Genomic DNA, 9,719 nt, shown 5'->3' with positions numbered 1-9,719 from the left:
CTATACCAATTGTTAGGATTTGGATCACTTGGAAATGGATTGAAGATTTGGATCTTATAGTTGTGTGGATTAGATTTGTAAAATATAGTCTAATACCATTAATATTAATTAAATTAAGACAAGGACCTTGGCCTTACAAGTTAAAATTAATTAGATTCATTAATTTTAATTTCGGATTAAATTTTTTAATTAACATATTAATTAAAAAACGTTTTGGTTAAGAGACACAGCTCTTAGAAAGAGTAGGTTAAAATTAATTAGATTCATTAATTTTAATTTCGGATTATGTTTTTTAATTAACATATTAATTTAAAAACGTTTTGATTAAGAGACACAACTCTTGGAAAGAGTAGTGTGTTTTCAAATACGCTCAACATGTATTTGAAATGGTGTGAAACAACCTATATATTTGCAATCACAGTTTCCAAATAGAATAATCTTTTCTTCCTTCCTTCTTCTCTTCCGCACAAAATTTCCAGAGAGTAAACACACAAAACAATTCGCTGGAATTCTATAATCTAGTGCAGGTTGTAGAATTAGGTAGTTGTATCCTAATCGAGCAGACGTTGTAGAACCACAAGCATAAGAGTGGGACGGAAATACTATTCGAAGGACATAGCTTTTGCGCTAGCCTCGACCTGTGGTTAATCAAGTTACTACTATTTTAATTTCTATATTTCATTCTGTATAACAAGTATTTTTGGTTAATAAAGTATTATAATTTCAAGTTCTGTTATTTTCATTTATTTCTGAATTGTTCTCCAACATAAAATAATTCGAATGTACAATTGAAGGAGTTGGATTCAAGAGCTGCAATACAACGAACGCTCTTATTCAATGATTCAATGCCAATATCAAAGAAGTTAAGACTTAAGAGGTTTGAAGGATTGGGACAGAGACCAAGAATCCGGATCCTCTTTGTGAGGATCCTTGGAATCCGTGAATCGTGTCCGTTCATCGTACATCATATGGTCAGAAATCATTTTAAATATTTTTATTTAAAATTAAATACAAACAATACTTGACAAAAACTGATCGCATTATATACGATTCACAAATACGATTCACGAATCCTTATGATTCTCACCAAAAGGATCCGGAGAGGATCCTGTTGGAAAGACCAAGGCTAATCTCATAGTAGAAACTTCAGTTGTGGGTTTGCCTGTCAAGAGGTGGCACCTTACTTCAACTGAGGGTTTGCTTCAAACAAACAGACAGCTTCACTTTACATATGGTTGTTCTTAATCTGTCATTTTCCACCCAAAAAGTTAGACAAATTACACTAGGGCCTCAAAAGAGTTGGGCTGTTGCAGGTTTCACCAGGTTTCGGCCACGAGGGTTTTGTGGGTTTGTCATGGCTCCATGCATGCGTCTCGTTTGTCATGAGACCTTTATAATCGTCGGGTTTGCGTGTGTACAGTATTAAATCGGAATGTCAAGTGTGGTAATTTTAAATTTTGGTTGACGATATAGGTCTTAACCACCATGACAATTCACTGATTTTAAGGGTAAGCGACCTTGGATTGCATTGTTTGATAAATTACAGTCAAAATTGGCATAAGAAACTACAAAACTGAAGCGGAACTTGGAGTCACAGACCAAAAGTGAAAGCTTGGCCTAAGTTTAAGCTTCAATTACAACAGTTGCCACTTAGTACTACGATCTAATAGTATTCATCTTCACTTATAAGCGAGATGTCTTATATTCGATTCTCGCCAAAAGTAAATTTGAACCACATTATTGCCAGCTCATTGTGAGGCTAAGCCCACCCTCTCTACCTTAGTGTAGATACTATCGTTTGTTAAAAAAAAAAAAAACATAAATTTCATCAAGTCAACTGGGAGTCTAGGAGTCCGGATCCTCACCGGATCCGTGAATCATGTCTATTCATCATACATCGTGTGGTCAGAAATCATTTTAAATATTTTTATTTAAAAATAAACATAAATAGTACTTGACAAAAACTGACCGCACGATGTACGATAAACGGACACGATTCACGGATCCTCAAGATCCTCACTAAAAGGATCCGGAGAGGATCCTGTTGGGGAGTTTGGGACTAAGTTGAACCATGTGTCAAAGTGAATGCAACCTCAACCAGAAGAGATCTTTCAATATGATCGGTACACGGAATGATACATTACGTATCACTATACAAATTGTGGGATATGTGTGTTAAAAAATTAATAACTTAAAAAATAAAATTTATCACTACTTATGTAAAAACACGTAATGTACTATCCATATTTCCGTCAAAATAAAAAATTTCTCCTCAACTAGAGAGCGGCACCTGAAGATATGGGCGTAGCGTAGGGCAATATGGACAAAATCGTACTGCAACAAGCATCCTCGCGGAGATGGCCCCTTGGCCCCTTTCCCCTCTCTCATGTTAGCAGACAATCTATGGTTCGTTTTGATTTTGGACGCTTTGTAAAGTATCAAAACCGAATCAAAGAAACCTAAAATCAGTTTAGTCAAGATTTTTAAACCATGTAACTTTTTTTCATGGCCAAAAACCATACTAAATCGACAAAACAATTTGATTTGGTCGGTTTGGATGGTTTGGTCAGTTTGCTACTTACCGAACAAACGATATTATTTACAGTAAGAGGTGGGAGAGTGAGTTAAGACCTCTTACATATAAATGGAGATGGGTATCACTAGATTGTAGTACTAAGTGGTCTAATTTTCACAATGGCAGAACTAGGATTAAATAAAGAGGAGCGCTAACTTTTTGTATGTTGTATGCCTTTTTTTTTTAAACATACAAACAAAGAAACTTGATACTGTATCTTTCACAATATCAGCTAGCTTAAGAGAATTTTCAGAATTTTCATTATTAAACAAATATGTGTTGAAATTCAAACAAGCGATGAGAAAAAAAGATGTAAGAAAAATAGATGGTATGTAAACTGTATTATATATAATTTTATATAACCAAATTGAGAGAATTTGAATCGGTGACTAAATTTATAACAAGCTATATTTGAAAATCAATAAAAATTACATGTAATATTTTATTTTTCATTGAAAGCTACCTAGGTTATAGCCCATGGTAGCCCTTAACGTGGCTCCGCCAGTGGATACCCACCTCTACTTTTAATTAAAGTTATATCAAATATGACCTTAATTTAATAAACAATGAGACAACAAGATTCGACAAAAATGTAGGATATTTTTGTTATTTTCTTCTTATTTAATAGAGATTTTTAATGAAAAAATTTGAATGATTGATGATAAACAAATAATAAACGAGTCCTATCAATTTTAAATCTCAGACCAAAGTAAGGAATCATCCTAATTTGAAGGAACATTTTAACTTAAAAAAGGCATTGCACGGTGCTTTGAGAATAAGATTTGAGTTACGCAATCCAAAAAGAAATTGGGTAAAAATAAAAAACCATTCTTGGACTGAACTTTAAGCGTCTGCCTCTCTCGAGTACAAAACACAGACCAGATACTCTCATTTCCTCGCTTCCCGACGAATTTGGCAAAACCCTTCTTCTCCACCACCGTCTCCAACTCCAAGGTAACCTCATCCTCTCCCCCCTCTCTCTCTCTCTCTCTCTCTCTCTCTCTCTCTGTAAGAGTATGACTAATTGAGATTTGGATGTTTTTGTTAGCATTTAGTCTGAAATGAGCGGGTCGTCGGTGGGCGCTGGAGGTCACGCGCCGCTCTTCACAGTGGCGCAATGGGCTGAGATGGAGCATCAAGCTTTGATATTCAAGTATCTCAAGGCAGGAGTCCCTGTTCCTTCTGAGCTCCTTGCCCCTATTCGCACCAGTTTCAACCTCATTTCCCCCAATTTCTTACCTCACCACCCCACCTGTAATTCTCTCCTCCAAATTTCCACTCTTTTTGTTCTTATATTATCGATTTGATTGTTTATAGTTCCGGAATTTAACGGGCAATTGTTGTTGTGATATGCATGTTGTATTGTTATCTTTTGGGTTTTTGGTATAAATAGATGATTTTTTTCAATATGTTAGGGGGTTATGCTTCCTATTGCGGGAAGAAGATAGACCCAGAGCCGGGGCGGTGCCGGAGGACGGATGGCAAGAAATGGAGGTGCTCCAAAGATGCATATCAGGACTCCAAGTATTGCGAGCGGCACATGAACCGCGGCCGCAATCGTTCAAGAAAGCTTGTGGAATCACAAACTGCCTCTCAATCTTTGTCAACTGTGACGTCAGACAGTGTGATCGGGGGCTCTAGCCACAGTGCGAGCTTCCAGAGCATGCCCTTACACTCAATTGGAAATAGTGGAGGCCTATGCTTTGGAGGCAATGGATCCGAGTTGAAGATGGAGGCTATACCGTATGGGGTGTCTAACAGGGGAACCAGGTATATCCGTTAGGTTACTTTTGTATTGGTAGAATTGTAATGTCTCATGAATTTGCGCTGCATTCCTATTATTTCTCTAGGACGAGAAGTCTTTCTCATGCATAATCTATGAATTGCTTATTTCCCGAACATCACTGACAAGGCCTAAGATGGGAAAGAGGTTATCCAATACATTTGTAGCTGCAGGTGGGGATTTAGATGGAGAGCATTTATAATAATCACCTTAGAGATGTAGAAAGTAGAAATAGAGGACCAGGAAAGCCTTATATGCTTATTTGGGGAGTGATGGGTTGTATATTTGATTGTTAGGGGCTTTACTTGTTAGTTATTAACCTCAAATTTATGCTTGAAAATTGTAAGAAGGTTAAGGTCCGTTTGATCACCGTTTGGTTTCGCCTTTTTCACTTTTTGTGCTTGAGATATGAGGAAAGTATATATATGGGGGAAATGAGTGATGAAGAAGGATGGAGTGAGGAAGGGGAAGAAATAACGAAAGAAGGATGAAAACAAAATCTTGAAAGTGAAAACAACTTAAAAATAGCTTTTGATTTTGTTTCCTTTTCTTTTACATTTCTTTACATTCTTCCCTACTCTTCCTCAACTCCACCATATACTTTCCTCACACCTTAAGCACAAGAAGTAAAAACTGAAAACTAAGAACCAAATGGTTATTAAATGGGCGCTTACTTTTTACCATGTTTTTAGCCACGTACATTTGCATTTGTTTTTTATTTGTTACATGTCTCTCCACACATTAGCAAGATAGAAGCGTTGAAGAATGATGTGTGCATGCGAAGTGAGGAACGAGGATATTTAAAGTGTGTTTGGGTTAGGAAATTTTCTTCCTCTGAATTGCAAAATGAATGGATTTAAATTGGGTGATTTTTAAAGTTGTTTTGGTTAGCCCTTTACCAAATGGCAGCTCTTGGGTGATATTGGGTGACTGTAACAGCAACTGACTTGTTTTGTGATGTTTGTACCATTTACACCTGCTTTAACACTAATGCATCTCCAAATTGAATTCCACCGGGAAGTCATTATCTATATTATACAGAATGATTTACCCATTAGTTTCTTTCCTGTTATTTGAATGAAAATCTAGAAAGTGGAGAAGCATCCATATTTTCGTTGATACACTGATTATTAGTAATATGTTCAATGGTTGATTATTAAGGAGTTTAGCCTAACTTAGGTCTGTTAGCTTAAATTAAGGTCTAATTGTTCAATTTGCTAATATGAGGTTTGTTGTTGAATAGCTAAATTCTGCATGATTAACTCAGTTCGAGGCGAATCTTTAGGACATATTTATGTCTTGGTGTCTTATAAACACCCATGTACTCTATTGATAACGAGTGCAATGCAATGTGTTTATCTTCTATTTTTCAGTTTCTTGTTACACGAACTTTCCTATCCTACATCAATATATCCATCAATACAAAGATGTCATCAAGGTGACTTGGACTACGTTCGTAGTATGTTAGAATATGTATTACTACTGGATTCATGCGAGGAACTCATGGGTACATTATAAATTTACCTACAGCACTATCGGCATAAAGCATCTAGTGAGGTAGATTAGTTTAACTACAAGCTGACTATACATCTGAGGATCATCCACTAAGTAACCGTTATCATACTATAGAGGCCACTCCATTGGATGAGGAGAGCTTATCCAAGATAGCCTGTGCCTCTAGAATGCCGAGGACATATTTCCTTTGAGACAAGTAAAATACTTGTTAAACTGCATAAAACTCTGTACAAATCCTCATAAGAGAGTATATACACTATGGTTGCGCAGCCCTAGCATCCTAGGCCATGATTACCTAAGTAACTGTTAAATTCTATCCCTCCAAAGTACTTAAATGATCATCTACGAAACCGAATGACCAAAAAATAGAAGGAAAATAGGGGAACAACTAAGGCCGTAAACTAGCTAGAAGCGGAGCTAAGAGCCAAGTTGGTTATCTGACCTACTCTCTGAGAGCTTTGTAGAAGCTCCTGAACCAATTTGTTGAAGGTAGACAGATGTTGGATGCAGTGTCACTTGCAAATAAATGGCAATGATAGTGATTGGGATTCTTACATGTTTTTGGCAAGCAAAGGTTTTGGGAGTAGCTAGAGAAAATGTTTCTGAAATCCATCTACTTTCAGGATGTTTCTTGTAGAGATGCTAAGAGTTATCATCATGTCTTTTTTAATCGTCTTTTAGCTCATATTTTTGAGGGATGTTTAATGCGGTTGGTGCCGGGTGTACTTCGAGATTATTGTTCCCTGTTGGCAGGTTCTGTAGGAGTTGGTGCACGGAAGGCTGCCACTTTTTGGTGCTGTGAATTTTTGGCAATAGTTTGTTTAGGCAGAATGAAACAGTAGGACTTTTGAGATAAGTGGCAGGAGAAGAATTTTTCTATTGAGCAGCAACAGATTTTGGGTCCATCTTGATTTGGGAGTGTGTGCTTGTGATGTATTTCTTGTTGGGTTCTTCTGTTTTTCTGTTATATGACGATAAATATTCTTTTATCCAGAATCAGAAGTGCAATTATGATGGACAAGCTGTCCACTAACAGCAAAGAGAGACCGGTCCGTATTTTTCCACAGTATAATCCAGTAGAATTTGGTCACAATACATTCTGGCAATGGCATAATATGGTCCTTTGCCTTCTTTTCCTTTTTCTGAGATGAACAAATTCGTTGTTTACTCTACCTTTTTCCATTCTTAAGTTTTGTTTCTTATGCAGATAAAATTTATTGAATCAAAACAACAAAATCATTTAATTGAATATGTGATTAAAAGTAAGATTTTTGCATCATTGTGGTGATTGATGCATATGAAAGGTTTGTGATGGTCATCTTAGGGATTTGAGGAAAGGAATTGAAAGAAATTTAGAAGATTTGAGTTTAGTTGAAATGGGCCAATGGGCTAGTCCAGACCCACAAGTGGGCTGGTCAATGCCCAATGACTCATGGCCATGGACCTTTTGGTGATGGTGCTTTTTGGCAATGATTGCGGGCATCGTGTAATTCAGTTGCTGATGGGTAATTTTATTTAGACCTGAGCTTGATTATTTCTGAAATTGCATCCATGACATTACTTTAGGAGACCTGAGCTTGATTATTTCTTAAATTGCATCCATCACATTACTTTACGTTTTGATGCACCATGATTGGTTATGATTTTTAATCGTCATTTTTTTGTTAGAACTTAAGAATAGTAGTTTTTGATATGCAGTTAGAGACAGATTTCTTAGAAACCAAAAGGGTGTGCTAATTTTATGCAAATGCAGGGGGTGCAATACAGCTGGATCAGAAGAACACAATTTCATGTCAGAAGCTAAGAGGTGTGTTCAGGCGCACAGTACTGTAGACAGTCCGTGGCGTCTAATGGAGCCTCATGTTCCCTTAAAATCAGAACTGAGAAATAGTTCTCTTTGGCTAAACAACAGCTCTCAGCTACAGACATTACAAACTATGGAGTCATTGAGTGATGCTGCTGCAATCACCAAACAGGAGTATGTTGGTGGAGAATTTGGCTTACCAGGGTCTCAAAAACACGAACAAAATTCTCTTCAGCCTTTATTTGATGAGTGGCCTAAGTCGAGGGATCTGGGTTTCCATCTGAATGATCATAGATCAAACACGACTGAGCTGTCAATGTCTAATGCAGGGGCCACCCCTAAATATTGCACAAGGAGTGCTGAGTCACCCAATGGTACGTTATTTTCATCTAGAACGTCTTGCAGATACCCTCCTCCATCCCCATGACCAAGGAAAAGTTTGATCGTTTGATTTATGTGTTGATGCAGATGCCTATACTTGAACCTGGGAGCTGATATACATGCGCTTTCTCGTGCATGTCCGTGTAGTGTACTTTGCCGAGTTCCTGCTTCCCTGTAATCTAGACGTCACCATTTCTGGGGTTTCTTAGGTTTGTATTTTCCACTCGACCATTTTGGTTATACGATTCCTGGAGTGTAATAATGTCTGTGCTATCCACTCTTATATGTCAGCATAGCACACTCCGGAGATATTGCCTTTGTTTGCTGTTGCACTTATGACTGCTATGGATTTCTTGTGATGCTTGGACATGCGCTTTGTCACCCACTATGTTATTTGCTATTGTTGTTCTCTTGCAAATCAAGACTTGCTAACTTGGTTAAGTTGGTAACCATCGGAAATAGGGAACTAGCTTCATAAGCGCCCGGCTCGGCCGGTGAAAAACCGGTTGCCAACTTCTTTCCATTCTAACATTTTCCTTGGCTGGCTTGTCGTTCCATTTTGAGCACTTTCCGTGAGAGGAACCTGACTACGTACTCTCCCTAGTTTGAATCAGTTTCCCATCTCTCCTCACTGTTATGCATGCCATTGCCAGGCTCCTTTGAAAGTTGAAACACACACCAACTTCATTCCCACCCCATGCTTCGAATTCAAAGCATTGATCGATCAAAACAAAAATCAGAATATCGCTGTTGTTTGTTAAAAAAAACAAAGGAAAAAAAGAGAAACGATCCAAAAAATAAGGCAAGAGAGAAGGAAACAGTAGAAAATTAGTGTGGAGGACCGACCGCAATGAATAGCATTGCGTTCTGTCGCATGAACCGCGTGTATTATTAATTTATAGTAATGTACGGCAGACTAATTGTTTAGGTATAATTTTATAAATTATATGATGTGATTGTTGACGATTAAATTATTATTTAAATGTCGATAAACGTGCTTATTTTGTATTAGTGATATATCACATGATTTACAAACTTGGTTTAAAAAGTTACTCTACCTAGCATTACGCTTAATTTATCATTAATTATGTACTATGCTTAATGATATAACTGGTTTTATTTTTATTTTTATTTATTTATTTAATTTTTCAAACGATAGAAATTTTGATTAAATTTGAAGTGAAACGTTTACATCAGATGCCAGAGTGTTGAACAACTACTCTGGTTCAAACTCATTCCAACTATGAAACCCACCTTCCTTAAACATAAAAGATGCCACTAGATGCACTGCCCTATTACAAACACGAGGAGTAAAACGAAATTCTACTGACCTCAATTGCTGTTGTAATTGTCTAATATCAAATAGGATACCTTCAATCATTACCTCCGGTTGCAAAGTACCATTAATCATCCCTATAAGTTTTTTTTGAGTTAGATTCGACCTGTTGTTGGGGCCTAAAAGTGTCACACACCAACCAACCAAGTCTCAAGGCCCAATTGTCATGCAAAGCCTACATTCAAGCCCAAACACGCGCCAAGGCACGAGATCAACAAGGAATATATTCACAAACATGTCATGCCACGCCATGCTCATGCATATTCATCATGCCATGCTTCCTTAGCCACAAATCATGCTAAGCCCAAGTCACATGCCAAGTGGA

General features: G+C 37.3%; 1 protein-coding gene across 2 annotated transcripts; it reads left to right on the top strand.

Annotated features, from left to right (window-relative positions):
• The first annotated feature begins 3,373 nt into the window (after positions 1-3,373).
• Positions 3,374-8,425, top strand: LOC103428162 (growth-regulating factor 5-like). 2 transcript variants are annotated; one of them, XM_017330337.3, is made up of 5 exons: positions 3,374-3,529; positions 3,624-3,829; positions 3,991-4,345; positions 7,627-8,051; positions 8,146-8,425. In XM_017330337.3, exons 2-5 carry the CDS (start codon positions 3,637-3,639, stop codon positions 8,157-8,159), a joined length of 987 nt encoding a protein of 328 aa, XP_017185826.3. In that variant the 5' UTR covers positions 3,374-3,529; positions 3,624-3,636; the 3' UTR covers positions 8,160-8,425. The 2 variants fall into 2 exon arrangements, with proteins under 2 accessions (XP_017185826.3, XP_008364482.3); XM_008366260.4 differs by having other exon boundaries at positions 3,402-3,529; positions 3,631-3,829.
• The last annotated feature ends 1,294 nt before the right edge of the window (positions 8,426-9,719 follow it).

This window comes from Malus domestica, chromosome 06 (assembly GCF_042453785.1).
Source record: "Malus domestica chromosome 06, GDT2T_hap1".
Classification (NCBI taxonomy): Eukaryota; Viridiplantae; Streptophyta; class Magnoliopsida; order Rosales; family Rosaceae; genus Malus; species Malus domestica.
The sequence above is the reverse complement of the archived record's forward strand: the minus strand, read 5'-3'. Positions and strand labels throughout refer to the sequence as shown.